The 19,998-nt window shown below is 46.0% G+C and overlaps 1 protein-coding gene across 2 annotated transcripts in view; it reads left to right on the top strand.

Moving 5' to 3' along the window:
• Positions 1–14,976, top strand: part of LOC138515747 (protein starmaker-like) — a 259,408-nt gene extending 244,432 nt beyond the window's left edge. For both annotated transcript variants that reach the window (XM_069630449.1, XM_069630450.1), the window contains one exon: positions 14,190–14,976. In XM_069630449.1, the coding sequence (XP_069486550.1) occupies positions 14,190–14,494 (305 nt within the window). In that variant the 3' untranslated portion in view covers positions 14,495–14,976. The remainder of the gene's footprint in view (positions 1–14,189) is intronic.
• The last annotated feature ends 5,022 nt before the right edge of the window (positions 14,977–19,998 follow it).

Genomic DNA, 19,998 nt, shown 5'->3' with positions numbered 1-19,998 from the left:
AAGGAGAATGGGAAATGAGGGGAGTTTGGAGGGATGGGCAGTGCTAAGGAAGTTGGAGACGTGAGTTAGGGCCATTTCTGTGGAGTGTTTGCTGTTGAATTTAGATTGGAGCGGATTCCCATGGGCATTTGGTTTCCAAGTAAGTGATAACATGGTTGAACACTACACGTTCAAGGAATTGGGAGCAGTGGGCAGGAGACAGGCGTGGCCCTGGTTGGCAGGGTGACTAGAGTCAGTAGAGAGGTTTTTGAGGATGGCTAGGACAGTAGGAATCTTGTAGCAAACCGGGAAGATCCCAGATGGAGGGGGGTTTGAAAAGAGAAGTAGATGCATGTTAGGATTGCCAGTCCTTTTATGGTCTGATTAGTGAAGGGTCCACATGAGCTATGGATGACTCTTGTGTAAGGTGTTGAGAGTTGTGGGTAAATCTTAACTTCCTTAGTTTTAACAGACTGCATTGAAAGGGTGTTTACTTGGAGTGATTATCTCTACATTGCCCTTATATATAGCTTTAAAAAGCAGTCTCATATAGTTGCCCAGCAACACACTCATCCAGTCCAACACATTTCAAAGGAAAGGTATCGGGGTGAACCATCATCCCATAGCAGAGGTACCCCATCACAGCACCTACAGCATGAGAGATATTGCAACATTAAAATCTGTTTGTAAGTCGGAAGCCTGACACACAAGCTCCCTCCCAATATATCCAGCTGTGGTAGGATTGTCTAATACCTTTAACGGTATTATGACACTTTGAGATGTATTTTATTTTTCAATGTCATGCACTGCAGTTTATTCTACGCGTAATGATAAAACAAATAGTAAGAAATAATGAGTATCAATAATCTGAATATAATTTATATTTGTTATTGGTAATTTGGGTAGTACTAGCATTCAAAGGAATAGAGAGCAAATAATAATAAAAGGTAATCATTACATTTTAATAAGCATCACTATGTCTTTATCCTTCTTCACTACTGTATCAAGGAGTATTACTGTCAGGTTCACAGATCCCAAGTCCATGACAGGGTAATTCGCGCTCAGGCCCAAAATGTCTAGGAATAAAGTCTGCTGCAGGCCTGAGCTCCATGAAAACAGAAGCACTGGCAGTTGAACTCTTCCTCGTGTTCACCGGCGGCGCTGCCTCCGCATAAACAAATGTTTAACTATAGAACGTGGCTTTTTCGAAAACCACAAACCACAGGAGGAGGAAGTGTGGGCGACGGTGGGCAGAGTCTGGGCAACAGGAAAGTGCGTGACGTCACGCGCTGCTGCCCAGTGATTGGCCGAGGGGTTTGGGGCAGCGCTTAAATAGCGGGAGGGACAAGGAGCGAGCAGAGAACCTCAGCATCCCTCAGGAAGGACCGTGCCGAGCCGCCTCTTGCGCCCCCTGCTGGTGCTGCTGCAGAACAAGAAGCCAGATAACTCCAGAACTCCACGTTTCCACACAAGGAAAGGTAATGTAGCTTAATTATAGAGACGTGACGCATGTCTTTTTTATCCTCCCGAGAGCTTATGCTGGTATGATTTTAGGCTGTTCATTAACAGGAACACTTGTGAACTGCTACTGCCTGCAAGCTTCTTTGAGAGAGGGATAAAGTGCGGAACTGTGTTTTACAAATTAGTCCGGAAATTAGTTCATTCATCTTGAGCCCATAGCAAGCTTCTGTAGCTTGAGGTGGTAAACTGCATGTAATCGTGTGAAGAGAAGGAAATGTGTTTTACAAAGTGCTCAATGCTGGTGTTTCTAAGCGCTCCTAAGTTTGGCATATTAGTGAACAGATGCATAAGGACTCCTATACATCATGTTGCATGTCATCCCTCCTGGGAGCGTGGTAGCGCCCAGGATTTGGGTAATGGCCACCACACATCAGTTCCCTAACTTCGTCCAACTCAAAATTTAGAACGTTTTCAAAAGGAGGTGAAGAGTTTTCTTAGGATAGACTGGATCAGCTGGAGAATGAATGGGTAGCACCCATGGGTCGTGATTTCATAGTGAGACATAGTGCCACTAGATCACAGCTTCTCTGAAGGCCTCCCCACCCTTCTCCATATGAGCTGTCATAGCTAAATGTGCAAATAGTAGTTAATATGTTTCTTTGCAGTTGTGTGCAGTTGGGAGGGTCTCAGACAGAAGGGGATATATTGATTTGCCCAGGATCACACATTATGATCAAGTTGGGGAGCAAAGTTTCATGGTCTGAAGATGAACAATTAGCCCTGATGGGGTCCAACTGGGACAGTAGGTTCATAAGTCTCACACATGGGGTATGATATGTCAGGAACGCCCAATGCAGGATCATACTTAGAATGTAGATGTACTCTTCTAAAGGCCGCCACATAGAAGCTTCATGGCCTCTTTCTATACAGTGTATCTTAATTTTCTGTCATGCTCGCGCTATGAAATTGTTTAATGTGAAGAAAAGTTATTTTGGTGGGTGATGCATGATATAGTATCAACCGTGGTACAGACACCCTACCTAAGCGCGCAGACATGTGAAGAGCAAGAGGAACGGGTCCCAAAAAGGACAGGGTTTATGCAACGTTCATTTGTCAAAATAGGCTTCAGCACTTTAGGAAGTGGGGACTGCCACTGTTAACGGCAAGATCAGAAAAGTGGACGGGTAATCCGTGTGTGGGTGTTTGTTCTCTTTAAAAGCTGAATTAATTTCCTTTCGTGCAGCTGATGTGTAATTTAAAACTCACAAGTCTCTCTCTATTCCCGCTGGCACAGACTTCATCCCGCTTCCGCTGTCTCCCCTCCATCTCTCGCTGCCCCCAACCCCAGAGCAGAGCAGTGTAGGGTTAATCCGCAGTGTGCATGCCTGCCCCCCTCTGCCTGGCCTCAGTTCAAGGCCCTGCTGGGATGCAGGATGCACACACTGTGTGATGGGGTGTCTGGATTCTGCTACGTGTGTGTTTGTGTTGATGCCGACAGTATCACAGATCTGCAGAGTCTGGAAGGTGATATGGTGCTGCTTTACAAAACACCTCAGTAAGTCGGGGAGGGCAATTATTTCAAGTACCACCTTAATGGGCCCCTCCCTTTTCAGACATCTCCTCTGTGATAGTACATACACCTCCAGCAGCCAGGGGGCGATGGAGAGCAGAGATGGGAGGCCATACACATGGCCTGAAGCCATTTGGCAGATCTCTGGGTCTGCGCCCCTTGGTGGGAGTGCTTTGGGGCGATGGATCTGGACGCTCCCAGAAGGGATGTAGATGAGGGGTTTTAAAAATGCGCAGTGTGCTTTTGAAACAAGCAGGTACAAATACTAGAAGCTTGTGTCTGACTTGTGAAATGGGAATCTAAGCAAATCTTGCCTTTTTGCATTCCTGGTATCCATGGGCAACCAGGCTCTATGCCCCAGGTCACTGGTTCAGTCATCTCGAGTTCAGTAGAGGTCACTCTTCCTTCTAATCTAGAGGTTTATTCAGACCCGAGGGGATGTATAGGGTGGTTCAGTCCAGTTATCTGCAGGGAGCTCCCACACTAGACACCACCACAAATAACTCTGACTTACACATATTGCCAGTCGCAGCAGTGCAGTTAAGGACTGAATGGGCATGGATTATGCTCGCTTCCCAGTCATTTGTGGAAAGGTTAACCCTATAGGAAGGCACCTCAATCTTGGCCAGCCCCAGCTGGTCCATAGACTTTAATTGAATCTCACACCTTCAAATAGTAATTATTTATTTTAATGTATCGCCTTTTCTTCAAAACGCCAACCTGTGAAGCCCTGCTCCCTGATATATGACACTAGACTGCCCCTTCAAGGAGAGACCTCTGCTACATTACTGCCAAGGATTCCAGTCCCCGGTGCCCTCGTTCCAGCAGCGTGTACAAGCAGTGCGGCACTGTAAACGTTCAGACAGGTGCCTGGAAGTCCTGAATTTGCCATCTTTGCTATAACCACCCCATTCTTCATGTAACATGTTTTATTGTGAGCATAGACGCGAGGTTTAAGTGCAACACTGGAGACTGCATCTATATCCCATTAGTGCTGCCTGTCTGTCTGACAGGTGCCGGTCACCATTGATCGTAGAGTACACTTGCGGCAGGTCGGCTCTTTGTGGCTGCCACTCACGGCCACAGACCTTCTCTTACACGCTTATGCGTCTGCCAAACTCCATGAGCAACCAGTAGAAACGGACTTTGCATACCTCTGATGGGGGGGACTTCTCTCCCCACGTCCAATCCTACGTGTGTCCGTCCTGTCCCCTGGCTTCATGCACTGAGGGCACCGCTTGTTTGCACCGTATGCCCCCAGCTGCTCCTGACACGTGTCTCTGCTCAGGCCTCCGCTGTCTGCCACTAGAGTCTTGGCAAGTAGATGCTCAGGGCAATACTTCCATTCCGCGTGTTGAAGCCGCTCCATCACATCCATCGGCCTCCCCATTTCACCTTCATTATCAAAGCATTGTGGGTTACAGTGACAGTCAGAAGGAAAGTACTAGAATCTGAGTAACTTCACTTAACATTGACATACTCATGGAGAGGTGTGCCATAGCTCTCACCCATTTATGTCACAAAGGCGGGTGAAAACACCCGATTTTATTTTTGGCGGGTGAGAGGCCCATTGAAACGAATGGGCGTGAAGGTGGCTTGGCGGGTGAGTCAGCTGTTTACAAGGCGGGTGACACCCGCCAAAAGCGTGTGAGTTGAGAGCTATGCACGGTGTGCTCGATTCACACAAAAGTTGCTATGAGTATGTCTGCCGGCCGTACTCCTGGCTGACTAGGAGTAAAGTCAGAGTTACTTTTGGAAGCTTCTTTGTGACTCACCCAGTCACCCTCTCATGTTTCTGTGTCTATATGCACTCGGACCCTCTCTCTCTCTCTCTCTCTCTCTCTCTCTCACTCTCACTCTCACTCTCTCTCTCTCTCTCTCTCTCTCTCTCTCACTCTTTATCTCTCTCTCTCTCTCTGTGGATACTGCTTTCATTCATCGTTTTCTCTCTGCCCCTGTTGCATTCACATATGCACCTCATTAATGTCCATTCTTCTTCCCATTTTGTTCTAGGTTTTCTCTTTTTATGGTTAAGATTCCAATCTCCTTGGATATATTTGTTACTGCAAATGTCCAGTGTTTAGGTAGCGCCTGATAATTGGCTCGGACTATTTCTAGGTGTTCACACTTTTGCAAATAATGTAGCTGGGACGTGGGGCGACTTCGCTTTGACTAGGATCACACAACTTGGACAACTGGGACCTGGAATTCGAATAAAAATGTCCAGGTTCCAAGCTCGACAGGTTTACAGCTCCTCATAAATAGAATGGGATGTTGATCGTTCGGCGATTTATAGGAAGCAGCTCATTTGAAAGTTACTTATTAACTGTATCTTCGTGACGCTTTTATAGAGTAGGCATGGATCTCCTTTTGAAGAACAAAACATGGTGCCTGGTTTCCCCGATGAAATGACTCTTGGGTCACTGCATAAAATGGCGCTTGGGTCGCTGCATAAAATGGCGTTTGGGTCTCTGCGTAAAATGGCGCTTGGCTCTCTGCATAAAATGACGCTTGGGTCGCTGGATAAAATGACACTTGGGTCTCTGCATAAAATGGTCTTTGGGTCTCTACATAAAATGGCGCATAGGCATGGGAAACCCAACACTGTCAAAGTATTAAGAAGGATTGTAAAGTTTGAGCGCTTCGCCCATGACATGTGCTGCCTCCCCATGTGCGCTGTGTCTCTAATCACTCTTATTAAATCTGCAGGTCAACAATGAACATGAGGCTCGTCCTGCTCGGCCTTTGTCTCGTCGGCATGGCTTGTGCTCTGCCGGTAAGTGCATCTTGCATTACATATTAATACAATTCCTCATGTCATTTAGACATGAAAAAAAATCATATGACATTAATTTGACCTTTTTCCTTTTTGAAAGGCCCACCGATCCAAACGTTCTGCCAGCTCTGAAGACGCCAGTCACCAGGTGAGTGAGGCCCTGGGCTACACCCAGGTCGGTATGCCAGCAAAGCACCCACCCACCTGCGGCAGCGCACGCGCCGTTGTGAAAACTATCTGCGAAGAGACTTACATGCTGCTCTAACACTATTCTAGACCTTAGACAGAACCAGCCACAGCACAGCGTCCCGGAGAGTGCAGCACCGGTCACACCCCCTGATCTGAGTCAACTCTTTCAATCGTGACTTTTTCCTTTTTATGACTCAATGGCAGTCCTGTGTAAATACACAAGACATTTATATAATGTAGCGCTCCAATACATAGTGTTTGCATAACAACCCACCCCAGAATGCATTGCTCCATGTCATAGGCTACTTTCAAATTGACCCAAATCAGTCTTTTCTTATACCCCGCCCCGCTACCATATCATGCAATTCACCCATGCCCCTCTGGAATTTTACACCACTTCCACACCTTCCTTCCGCATAGCTCCCATATCAAGCAGCGCTCCCTTATCATACACCCCTGGGCATCATACAGCGTCACACACACTTCCCGTATTATGCACCACTTCTATACCACACACCCCTGCCACACATCTCCCATATCAAGTGCCACTCCTTTATCATACACCCCTGGGCATCATACAGCGTCACACACACTTCCGGTATTATGCACCACTTCTATACCGCACACCCCTGCCACACATCTCCCATATCAAGTGCCACTCCTTTATCATACAGCCCTGGGGTATCATGTTCTGCACTGCTTCCACAGAGCTCACATATCAAGGGCCACTCCCTGAGGCAGTCCCGCCCTCCTCCTGTTTCAGAGTACAGAGCCATCAGCAGCGGGCAGCCTTTCAATGAAGGAGCCATGGTTAAAGCTAGGTTGACCAGGCGTCCCGTTTTCGCGGGACCGTAAGCTAGGTTGACCAGGCGTCCCGTTTTCGCGGGACCGTAAGCTAGGTTGATCAGGCGTCCCGTTTTCGCGGGACCGTAAGCTAGGTTGACCAGGCGTCCCGTTTTCGCGGGACCGTAAGCTAGGTTGATCAGGCGTCCCGTTTTCGCGGGACCGTAAGCTAGGTTGATCAGGCGTCCCGTTTTCGCGGGACCGTCCCAGTATGATGCCCTTGGTCCCGGCGTCCCAATACTCTTTTGAGTTTTGAAACCCTGTCCTGGGTTTCGGGAATGGCTGGCTATTGTCCCGTCTTTTGCCGGTGGCCCTCGAACAAATGCCGAAATCGGGCAGGGGGAGGGCATGAAACGCTTGCATTTTGCTTGCGTTAGATGCCCTTCCCTTCCTCCATTACTTCTCTCCTCCAATGAGAGCTTTGAGCTTTCAATGAACAAGTACTTAAATGTATTTTGTGCGCAAAAGTCCACTGACTTAGAAGTGGGACTACAATTTAATTGGAATCCTAAGTGGCGTAACTGTACTCCTACTACTATGTCGGAGGCCCCTCCTGGTTTTTTATTTAAAAAATCTGATCAATTTATTAAAGCGTTGCACCGCGCGTCTCCTTGAATGAAAGCGATGTCTGCTGCGTGTGAGCTGAGGCACATTGGTGTCACACCTGTGTGCACCCAGACCCTTCTTGTGTTTAAAAGGAGGGGCTGGGCACATCAAAGGTAATAATGGCAGTGCACCCCAGCTCTACTTGTTTAAGCGGCAATACTTAGGCCACGCCCCCTACTGAGAGCCCCCCTTGATTTCTAATCCCCTGTAAAGCTCTGTTCATATGCATCACATCTCTTCTATCAATCAAAGCTCCGGTATCTTATGCAGCTCTCATATCATTCTATGCACATCCATACTGTTCACTTGCACCCAGCTTTGGCTGGGGTCCACACTATAGTAACCTGCCCACCCTCACCAAAGAAAAGACAAATCAATTCAGTCCTTGTGACGCCCCTGATCATGTGGGATTGCACCATTTTAGCTCATTTCCTTTGCTATTATGTTGTACATTGAGGTGCATTTCTGCTGACGGCCATTTTGGAATGGGCTCGGGTTGAACCAGCCGATTCCCTGACTTGAAAAGAAATCAATGTACTCAGAGCAGGGGGCGCTATGGCTGACAGTAACAAAGCTAATTTTGCTTTTGTGTAAATTGCCTGTCAAAGGCAAAATGAAAATGGCCCTTTCCGAAATGGCGATTTAATCCTTCAGCATTAAGATGTGGCTTCGACACAATCCCTGCTGAATAATTGTTGTGCCGCGTTCTCACTGCTCTTTTAAAGACCTGCTTCTCCTGGCCTGTAGTTCTGGTGGCAGGACGTTGCCCTGCTTGAAATGTGGAAAGTCAGCCGTGCCAGCGAGTGATCCCTTTAAAGTTACATAGGCAGGCAGAGCTAGAGACGGACACACATTTAAATGACATGTGACCCCATTCCTCCAACAAGAACAGTGTCTCCTGGGAAATGATAGAGAAGGAAAAGGGACACGAACAAATGAAAGCACATGATTGCACGAGCTTGATTTTAGTTTCTCACCCATCAACAACCAACCACACCTTGCATGCGCTTTGCAATGTAGTCTTTAATTCCACCAACCAATGTTCCCTTTTCAGAGTGAACCCATAGATGTGTCCAACCAGAGCAACAGCCACGATTCAGACTCCGACTCTACGGAGGAAGACCTGCCCGCAGCCACAACCGCTGCCCCTTCCACCGAATCCCAAACCGACGACTACACTGCTGACCCCTTCACAAGAGGGGACAATGCCGGCAGAGGAGACAGTGATGCAGACCACCCCTTTGTAGCAAAAGTCTGGAAGAGCGCTGTGAAACGCGACACCCAGGTAAGGCCGAGACTCGTGCTTCTATTCTACACGGAAGCCATTTTGATCTGTCTGACTCCCTTTTGCTTTAAGTACCATTCTCAGATTGCTTTCCTCTGTCACTTCAAAGTGAGTCTTCTCGAGTTCAAAGATTCTGTGTTGGCAGGCCAGTGGCACTGAAAGCAAGGTAGGACTCGTCGAAGTTAATCACATGACAGGCTTCAGGACCGGTCCCACCCCATTCCTCTTATTCCTTTTAAGGCATGGGCCTGTTGGGAAATCTGCCAATGTCCATATAGCCCAGGCTGCCTCTGCTCCCCCATCTTTAGAAGGGATGCACAGACTAGATGAGGCGTCAGGGATCACCACTAAAATGCCTGCTTCTGCCCTTATCACAAAGTCATGGCAGCCTCGTGGTGAGGGGCTATTACCCTGCTCCGTCATGGCACTGCAGGGATTGGCTTCCCTGGGGCACTTGGTCCCACCACACCTCCTGCCGGAGTTTGAGTCTCATTACACGGTTGAATTGGGGTTTGCAAAGGGGTGTTTTTCTTCCATATCCCAACTATGGCATTTTATATTGTAGATTTTTGTTAGGGGCACTTTGGGAAATTAGGCAAGCTCTGTCGATACATTTCTCTAAAAATGTATGTACTATAAAGACACTAAGGGCCTGATTAACAGAGCGTTTTTCTATGGGATTGTGCCATTGTAAAATACTTCTGTGAATCAGGCCCTACGTGTGGGATACTGATAAAACAGCGCCCCCCCACCCAAGTACCTATACAAGGACATGTGATTGTATAACACCCATACAGGAAGTAGCATGGAATTCCAGAGGGGCACATACAGTACAATGAAAGCCCAGCCGCCACATGTTCTTAGTTTTTAATGGGGGACCTGCAGCAAATGCAAGTTTCTATATCCATGGGACCATGCCATAGTTTAGCATAATACATGGGGGTCCTTGCTGGTAAATGGCACATTGGCAAACATGAGCTTCATGCGGAGGACTGGTGGAAGCCATTGCTAACACCGGCCCCACTTGGCAAATATGGCTCTGCCTGGCAGACTGCACATAAAATGGAGTGCCATGTTCTAAACTACCAGAGTCAATACAGTCAATAGAATAAATATGCCCACAAGTCCTAGGAAACAGCAATCTCATAGTCTAGGGCCAGGCTCAACATGCCACTAAGGTCCAAGGGCATGACACTGGAAGTGGCCTTCTACACATGTGTGTGCCATGTGGTTGGAAACAGTGTCTGGAGAAGTGGGCAGGAGCGGTCGGGAACGTTGCTCCTCTACTTGTTTTGAGGAAGTTTTACCGTTCCTATACTTTTATTTTAAAAAGAAACCATTCAGGAATGGTTTCGTTTTAAAATAAAAGTGTAGGAAACAGTTGAAACTTGCACTTTCAGTGCAGTGCACTGAACAGTCCCTTAAACTGCAGGGACATGAATTTGGGGGTTTATATTGTGCATGGGAGGGGGTGTGGCGATGGGGCTTGAGGGGAGCAGTGCAGACCATTAGGGAACATAGCTCCACTACTTCTTTTCGTACACTTCGACCACTGGTCTGGAGAATGATTCTGCCTGGGGGTCATTTCAAGTTTGCGCTCAGAATGAGCCACGGATATTTCCCTCTGCTATGCGGGTCTGGAGGAAGGGACCTCCCCAACTATCAACACTGCTGCTTCCCTGTTGGTATCTGAAGGGCATTACTCCAGCTAAGCCCCCCTCTAATGTGGACAGCCAGCAGTATGTCCCCCAAATAGATGCTGAGCTCTTGTTAAATTGGAGGCCGCGCATGTAGGGTCCGGATCGCCTAATGAGGGCCAAGCAAGCGCTTTTTTTGCACGGTTGCTGGGCAGTTTTGCACAGGTAGTAGATAAATGAAGGTCAACATTTGTACCAACTGACCACCAGGACACATTTGCAGCAACTGACGAGTGAAAAATGACATTAGTGCAAAATTACACCGCCCCGGGGCAATTTATGTTATCTGACCCTAAAAGTTAAAAACAATATGATTATCTTTAGGGAACCGCTGCCAGAGCCTGGAAGGCAGCCCTTAAATGTGTTCATGCCACAGTGTCCCCCATAATGCATCTTCACGGTGTCCCTCTTTTATTCTTCCATGTGACATCTGCAAACATGTTCTCCTCTGTACCCCAAAAGGCCTCAAGCCTTGCTGCAATGTTGTGTGCTCAAACCATAGTTACAATTTAGCAAGTATACAACTGTTGTCCCAAAATCAAAGACAATTTAGAATTATTTTTTGGGGTGAACAATAATTTTTTTGCATCTTGAAATTGGACACATAACAGCTAATGGAAGGCAATAGGATGAAGTCAAAAATACTGTAGGAAATGAAGATTTTCTGTGTTTCCTTAATTCTGCTTAAGTGCTCACTGAGATTTGGCTAATCATCATCAAAGGGTTTATTTGGCTTTAATTCATCAAACACATGGCAACAATAACACCAATTAAAATACAATGAAATCAGTTAATTCGGAAGTGTCATAAGCATAACCTCTACAATTGAATGGTATTGGCATAGTTGACCTAATGCCAACTTGACCTACTCCGATTTGACTGCATCTTTTTTGGTCGAATTCGGTAGGTCAAATGGTGTATTTTAATAAAACAATAATTGTGGTGTGGGTCTCCCCACGTATTGGTGGCGGGATTCCGGGAGATCTCCCTTCACAGTAGGTAAAAAAATCAACCAAAAGAATTTGGTCAAATCGGCAGTAGGTCAAGTTTTTTTAGGTCAAACAACCCATATCCCAATTAAATAACTTAAAAACGCATTGTTTCATAAAAGATTTTTTCCCTCATAAAATTGTTTCAAGGAAGAATGTCCAAAAATGGTTTTGTTGCTTTCCACGCCCTCCTCAAACAGTTAAGAAATCCCCAAGCAACAACACAAGGCTCATCTTGAAACAGAAAAAGGTTAATGCTGGTCGACATTGGCAAAAATCCACTGTTTAAAAGAGTGATCGTTATTTTAGTTCTTTGGCTCGATGTGTGACACCCCCTTTGAGTTTTCCACAAATCCTATGCCTAGATAATCAAACTCTTTCACCCTTGGGATTACAGAACCATTACTGTACATCCCATACACCCGAGTTCAAATCTAAGTTTGTCATAAAATGAGTGTACACATTGATTACTTTCTGAAGGTCATTTGGGGTCCGAGCTATAATAACAGTGCCGTTGGCATAGGCTAAAAGGGGGAACATTCTATAACCCACCCACGGAAAGTCTGCATTTGAATCAACAAATGCCTTATAAAAACCATCTATAAAAAGTGTAAATAAAACCGCCACCAGAACACATCCCTGGCGGACTCCTGTATCCCCAACAAAATATCCGGTGCTTTGTCCCTGCTCCCCATATCAAGCACAGGCCTTAGTGCTCTCATGCACCAATTGCAAAACCCTCAATAGCCGACTCGGGCACCCCATGGACCCAAGCACCGACCAAACCTTTTCTCTATTGACTTTGTCAAAGGCGGTGCTTAGGTCCATGAAGGTCAAATAACTGGGTCCGCCCTTCACAAAGACAGATTGTGCCCCCACCAAATATACAATTAAAGCTTGAGCACAGGTCCCCGCACCTGGTCCAAAACCGTATTGTACATCTGCCAGCACTGATTCAGCTGAGATCCAATTCTAAATGCGGCCAGATAATGTGCAACCAAACATTTTGGAAGATGTATCCAGGAGCGATATTGGTGTATAGATTGCCGCAATCTCCTTTCTAAATTTTTTATAAATTATTGCATTTTTCCATGAATGCAGGAATTCCCCTGTTTGCAGCAATGCATTAAAACTTATGTTCAGCAGTGGGGCCCATAGATCCGCAGCCCCCTTATAAAGGTCTGCAGGGACCGCATCTGGGCCAGGAACTCTATTATGTGCTTGTTGGTTAATCACATTTTTTTTACCTCTCTCAATGAGAACAGGATCAATGGGCCCTGCACCCCTGCAGTAGCCCCTTCCACAGAGCCCCAATACAAAGCAGATAATTATCCACCCAAGCCTTCACCTTCACATGTGTTTTTCTTAGTGTCTGCTCTCTTTTATAGGGCGGCGCTCCTGAAACAAACTGCCAAAACCTTTTAGAGTAATTTGAGGAAATAACAATCAGCAGCTCCTCCCAAGCTTGGTTCTCCAGAAGCTCTTTACTGGCAATTTATGTTCGGCCCTGGAACTGCTGATTTCCCCCCTATGGCTATCTGGGTCCTTGAAAGCCTTCAACAGTCGCTTCTTTGATTGTTTACATTCCTCATTAAACAAGCTGTTCTCCTCCCTTTTTTATTTTTGAAGTCAAGCTGTTACATATTTGTAAGAGAAAACATCAACTCCTCGAACATTTTTGTTACCTGTGCTGGGGACTGAAAGTTATCAAAAATTGGATGCATTATATTTAGATTGGATAACACAAGTTGCTGTTGCATAGTCGAAGGATTGCGTTTGGCCAATTAAATTTTCTCCTACAGTGAGTATTAACCTCACACAGATCTAAGTTATGGGAGGCTGGTGTGGTCAAGTGGATATATTCCCACTATATGGTAAGCCTCAGTGGGAAAAGGTGGCTGCAGATTTCCTGTGTTACCTCAAAGGCTTTTATCAGATGCCAATGGCAAACATGCATGAAAAAGTCGTCTATTGGAGACGACCCCTGTGTGTTTCTAAAGGTCAGAGCCCCTGGTACGCAATCTCCATTCCAGTAACCACCGCCCCATTTGTAGGCCATTAGCACAAATCAAGCATCTGTTCAGCATCTGTGGGAGTGCAGTACCATAGACAGTATCTTCAGTATCATCATACAATTCCCCCGGAATCCCATTGCCAAGTTTGATGTTAAAATCTCCATCCAACACCAACATTGTCCGATAATCAAGTGTTGGAAGAACAATACTTTCTATGATTTCTTTCAATGATCCTAGCATATTCGATTCTGCTATATGCAATCTGTTATAGAAATTAACAATTAATATTCCATCCCCTTGAGTGCGGGTCATAACAATATATTGTATGCAATCTGAATTGTGTCTATTACCTTAGTTTGTTATGACATAGAGGCCCTAATCAATATCGCTAAGCCCCTGTAGCAACGCCCTCTATTATTCTTGCCTGCAGCGGCAAAAAATGTGTGTTACCCAGGCTAATCATTTTGTGTTTGTCACGCAGGATATGCTGGATACCACAGCGGAGCAGGCAGATGAACCAGAAGATGCCGACAAACTCTTTGAGGCCTCAGATGATACCGATGTGAAAGATGCCACCAGCCACCAAGACACGGCAATCAGCACTGAGCATAACAGCCAGGAGGATAGCAAGCAATCTCAGCCTGACCACAGCGTGGAAGACAACCACACCAGCAACGAGAGCCCTGAAACCCACGCCAGCAACGAGAGCCCGGAAACCCATCCTGACCACAGCATGGAAGAAGACAACCATGCCAGCAACGAGAGCTCTGAAACCCAGCCTGACCACAGCGTGGAAGAAGACAACGACGCCAGCAACGAGAGCCCTGAAACCCAGCCTGACCACAGCTTGGAAGTAGACAACCATCAGAGCAGTGAGAGCCCTGAAGTCCAACCTGACCACAGCGTGGAAGAGGACAAGCAACCTGAGACCCACACTAGCAATGAGAGCCCCGAACATCATGTGCTACTGCGCGGCCTGAAACAAGCAACCCCTACCCCTGACACAGAGAGCAGTGAAAGCTCAGAAAGTCAAGAGGACTCCTTGCCCCATAGCAGTGTTGAGAGCACTGATGCTGCCCTATGAAGCCCCCAAGATCAAACGTAACTGGGGTGCCTGGGCACTGTTTGAATTTGTTGGTGTAAAATACAATCTCAGCTGCAAGTCTGGTTTTCTGTTTTTAAAAAGGTGTTTTAATAGAATATTCAGCGCAAAACATTGTTGTTCAAGGTCTCAGAAATGTTTCCAGCTGACACGAAAAGATTGTATGGTCATTTTGCAGCAGCTGCAATGGTGTTTGACACCCGATGTACAGTATTCGTCTATATATTAGTAGGAAATACCCACCTTTCCTTCTTTTTATGTGCAAAAATCTTAAGAAATTATGCAAATATTTAATATTCTTCTAATCGTTTTGTTATGATGAAAATATGTAATATTCACTTAAATAGTTTTATACACTTTGGAGTTAAAGTTACCTCTTATGATGCTGCCACCTGGCAGTATGAGATCACATTGTATATTGTCCTATAATTTTTATAAGTTGAATAAAATGTATAATAACGTTGGCATTGAGGTTTATTCAGGCGGCGGTTTACGTTGCATTCAGTGCAAGCTATGATGGGATCTGGCCGCAATTGGCAATGAGGGCATTAATCATCCTCAGAAGTTCAATTTGAGCAATTCTTTTTATTACTTATTTGTGTTTTTGTTCTCGACTTGAACTGTTTTGTACCCTTGGCGCTTCCTGTTGACTAACATATAGGGGCGCCTTTTCAATGGTGCGCATGGGCAAATGGAGACATGAATGTGAGGTGCAATGCACTTCCGTCTAAATGTCCTGCTCTGCCTCATTTTCTTGTTGTCACAAGGTGGTGGAGTAGCATGGAGCAGGGACAATATTACCACCGTGTTCGCCTCCTTCATCTTATGTGAGCACTTTACCACCTTAAAACAAAGGGATTCCTATGGAACCCACCTCGGTTTTGCACCTGCTCAAAACCAGGGGGATTCCATAGGACTCCATTCGTAAACACTGCCTGCAAAGCATCATGTTCAGGCAGCGTTTACATGATCATGAGACTGGGGAGAGGAAAATTGAAGAGCGGAAGTGAGTTTCACTCACTTTTACCCTTTCCTTTTCCCCTCAGTCTCATAAACGTTTGAAATTGCACGCAATGAACGTCACAGAATGCAAGTTCCCCTGCATGCAAATAACGTTTGTAACAAAATGAGGCTATCTCTAATATCATTAGATTTTGCTTTCCTCTATAGGCTAGAGAAAACCAGACCTGAGCGTGCCCGCACCACGCACGACAAGACTAATAGTTGAGTTATGAGGGAGTCCCATGAACACGAAACTCCTAACACCCAGTAAAAATGACCTACACTAACAATACAAATGATCCTTTGAATTGCACCTTTATGACGCCCTGATAGCGCTATACGTAAATGATGTACAAATGCCACCCTAGAAAGGTTTCTCATGATACCTCCTGCATAACTGCTGAACCCATATGCATGCATACATTCTTGCCGGCCCAATACCCCTTACCCGGAATAATTGGCTCACACATAGTTTGTCAAGTGTTGGCAATAAAAGGCTGTGGTTTTTATTGTACAGATATGGTTATGGAGATAACAATAATCACATATCATGATGGTAACATACTTTTGGGCACCGGGTCTTGGAGTTATCCCCCTCTGGCCCGTGCCCGCCTTTTCTTGTCCCATGACTTGTTGTGGGCACCGTACAGTGCCCTGCACTTCTTTTCCTTTGTTCTTCTCCCTTGTTTGTTGGGTGGGAGGGTTTTGTGGTAAAGAAGCAAAGGTTTGGAAGGCACTGAGTAAACAGTGCACCTCCTAGTGTGTTTGGGTCCCTGTTCAGGGTCCACAAACTGTTTGTATTTTCTCGGAGCAGCAGCTCTGTATTTATAAGACCCAGCGAAGCCCTAGGTCTTTGATATATATAGTAGTGGGGGCTGTTATGTTTCAGCCCCCGGCCGGATAGCCGACTATTTGTTCCTCTGGGGGGGGCAGGTCTTTGAACCTGAGCCCTGCCTGCCTGTTGGTTTCCTTAGATGCTTAGCACCTTGCTGCATGGAGTAAGGGTGAGGTGATTGCTCACACCTCTCCCTTCCTCAGTATTGTGTTGCACAGACTGCTTGTCTCCCCATCTTGGGGGAAGGAGAGGGGCAGACAAGAGGGGGAGGCTGTGTTGCCCTTCTCCAATCCTGCTGATGGTAACAGCAGTTACCCTGCCTCGCTTTGGGCGGTCCTACAGCAATTTGCCCATAACTGCTGAACCCATATGCATGCATACATTATTGCCGGCCCAATACCCCTTACCCGGAATAATTGGCTCACACATAGTTTGTCAAGTGTTGGCAATAAAAGGCTGTGGTTTTTACTGTACAGATATGGTTATGGAGATAACAATAATCACATATCATGATGGTAACATACTTTTGGGCACCGGGTCTTGAGGTTATCCCCCTCTGGCCCGTGTCGCCAAACGTGGGCAGGTTGACGGCTGACCGCGTTCCCCCTAAAGTATCTCTTAATGGCAACCTCTGGAGGCTAGGGTTGCTGCAATTTCTCTAAATAAATGTTCCATGCCTTGGTTTGATAGGTGGGTGCCGTCTTTGTGAAAAAGATCCGGGTCAGCCAGTGTAATGGCTGGGTGCTTTATGAAGCCCAGTCCTCTTGCTGTGCAAAATGTTTCTATCCCCCTGTTGAGCTTTCTCCTAGAAATGTCTACAGATTTGTAGCAGTTGACCCCTACCCATTTCTTTCTGAGTAGGATAGCCGAGAAGTATAGTTCTGTTCCCTTCCAATTGTGTGAAATGCCTGTTAGGGAGGCGCACATGTCTTCAAATAAATTTCTCCTCCCAATGGAAACTAGGTCATTGCCCCCTAGATGTATGACTAGAAATTCCGGCGGGTATCTGTATGCGACTAGCTCTGCTAATGTTTCGTGGATTTCCGCCCATCGTAGGCCTCTGCCTCTGTAACCCCACCATGAGGAAATGGTGTTTCTGAAAGGTGGCCTTTCTTTGGTCTCTTCTGCCCATCGGCCTGTCCTGAAGATAAAAGAGTGGCCGACTTTCCATCCTGTTTGGAGAGAGTTCCTCCCTTCGTCTGATGTTTCTGTATGAAGGGGGGGGGGGAGAGAAAGAAACATGAGGATGGCTGGCTAGATCAGCTGCAGTCTAATGTATCTTTTGTAACAATCTGATTTCCAACCCCCTAAGTTTTTTAGTTGTTGAGGAGCTAAACCTCCTTGCCATGCTGAAGTGGCGGCACCTATTCTGAAAGAGTGGGTGCCAAAGTTTTTGGGATCCCACCCTGCATTGCTGATTGCTTTCATCAGCACCCCTTTGAATTGGTAGCGGCTTAGAACCGATGAATCCTTATGGATTAGAAAACTCCCCCCAACCTTGGGTCTCTGTGCTTGGTAAAGGTTGGTGATGCATACAGGGCAGTTTGCTGCCTCATCAATGCAACAAATGTTGATGGTTATTTTGGCCCCGGTTTTGGATTGTTGGATTTCTATGCCGACGCTCTCCTGTCTGACCCTGACTTCCATGACACCCAGGACGTTGTTGGCCTTGGTGCTGGAGGCAATCAGTTCTCCCACATGGAAAGCCCCAAAATATGCCAGAAAAAAGGCTGTTCTGAACAGTAAGATCTCGTATGGATGCCAGCGGTGTCCAGTCATAATGTCGAATACAATAATGTCGAAAGTCAAAATGTCGAAAATATTTAATCGAAAATAAAAATGTCGAATTACAAAAATGTCGAATTTTTTTCGAATTAATGTTTAAATAAATAATTAATTAATTATAGTTTATAAAACATAATTTTTTTAGATGGTTAAGGGTATATCCATGGTGAGTGGGGGGGTGTGGAGGAGGGGGGGTTGGGGTAGGGGTTTGGGATGGGGTTTTTTAATAATTAATTATTTAATTAATGTTTAAGTAAATATATTTTTTTTAAAATTAAAGGTATATCCATGGGGGATGTTGGGGGGGATGGGGAGGAGGGGGGGGTTGGGGTAGGGGTTTGGGATGGGGGGTTTGGGGGGGACCCCCCCCCCAATAAAAAACATTAGTATGTGTGACATTTTACATAGTTATTTTAACATTGGTTTTTCGATTTTTTTTTCGACATTTTATTTTCGAATTAATGACTTTTTCTATTATATGTATGTGTTTTCGACATTTTTGCATTCGACATTTTTGCATTCGACATTTTTGTAATTCGATATTATTTTTTCAATATTATGACTATAAACCGATGCCAGCATATGGCTACCAGTTGTTTTGCGATTTGTACCAGTTTATTGAAATCCCGGGGCTGGCGGGTGTCTACCTGGGGGCCCTCTATTCTGCCCCAGCCTTTTAATGCGTAAACTATGAGGGCGCTTTGGGTGGGGTCTGAATCTCCCCGGATTTCTGATAAATATGAGATTGCGACTAAATGTCTTTTTGCCCTGTCCCTCTTGAAACCCTGGTCATGTGCCCATTTAAAAAATATTTCTATGTCTTTAATCGTTATTAACTCTACGTGTTTTATACAGGCGGCTTTAAACACTGTTTGTAAGCACTTACTGTACTGCGCTGCGGTGGTGCTTGCCAGTGCTTTCCCTGCCATCTCTGTGAGGAAGCCTAGGGTGTTGTTGGAACCCGTCTCTGAGGTGCCAGGTTCTTGTTGGGCATCCCGGCCTGTGCTCTCTGGCGCTGGCGTTGCTGCCGTTATGTTTGGTTTCCCATTATTTTCCAGCATTCTGCTGGAATCGGCGTCATCTGATCCTGGGCGTGCGGCGCTAGCTCCCAGAATCTTGGCCACTGAAAGCGAGATAAAGCATCTGCAATGTTATTATCCGTCCCAGCCATGTGTTTTGCTTTGACCTCAATGTTTTCTTGTAGTGTGACTGCTGTGATGGCTCGTAGGACTTTTAGGACTAGCGGGCATTTGGTAGACCTTCTGTTTATGGAGCCTACTACAGCCATGTTGTCGCACCAGACCAAGAGTTCCGTGTTAGCTAGCTGCCTGCCCCAGATGTGTAGTGTTAGCCAGATGGGGACTATTTCTAGAAGGGTGATATTTCTAGTCCACCCTGCCTGCTGCCATGAGTTGGGCCAGTGTCCTGCCACCCACTCTGTGTCTTGTATGGCTCCAAACCCCTTGCTCCCGGCTGCATCGGTGAAAAGGACCCTTTTTGTCCATGTGTTCAAAGGTGTTCGCCAAAGTGAGGTCCCGTTGAAATCTTTGAGGAAATTCCCCCAAATTTCCAGATCTTGTCTTACCTCTGCGCCTAGTCGGATGTGCAGGTGGGGTTTGGTGTACACATTTGATTTTTAGTTCCAGGCTTCTGGAAAATACCCTCCCTTGGGGGATTATTCTAGCAGCGAAATTGAGACTACCTGCTAATGATTGAATTTCTTTAACTATGCCCTTGTTTTTTGTTGTCAGGGCTTGTATTTTTTCCAGTAGTTCTGCAATTTTTGTTTTCGGTATATTGCATAGGCCTTGTACAGAGTCGATTTCTATGCCCAGGAAAGTTATATTGGTGGCTGGGTTTAGTC

The sequence above is a fragment of the Ambystoma mexicanum genome, chromosome 6q, assembly GCF_040938575.1.
Source record: "Ambystoma mexicanum isolate Mex_15411 chromosome 6q, UKY_AmexF1_1, whole genome shotgun sequence".
Classification (NCBI taxonomy): Eukaryota; Metazoa; Chordata; class Amphibia; order Caudata; family Ambystomatidae; genus Ambystoma; species Ambystoma mexicanum.
Note: the sequence above shows the minus strand (reverse complement) of the source record. Positions and strands in the feature narration are given on the sequence as shown.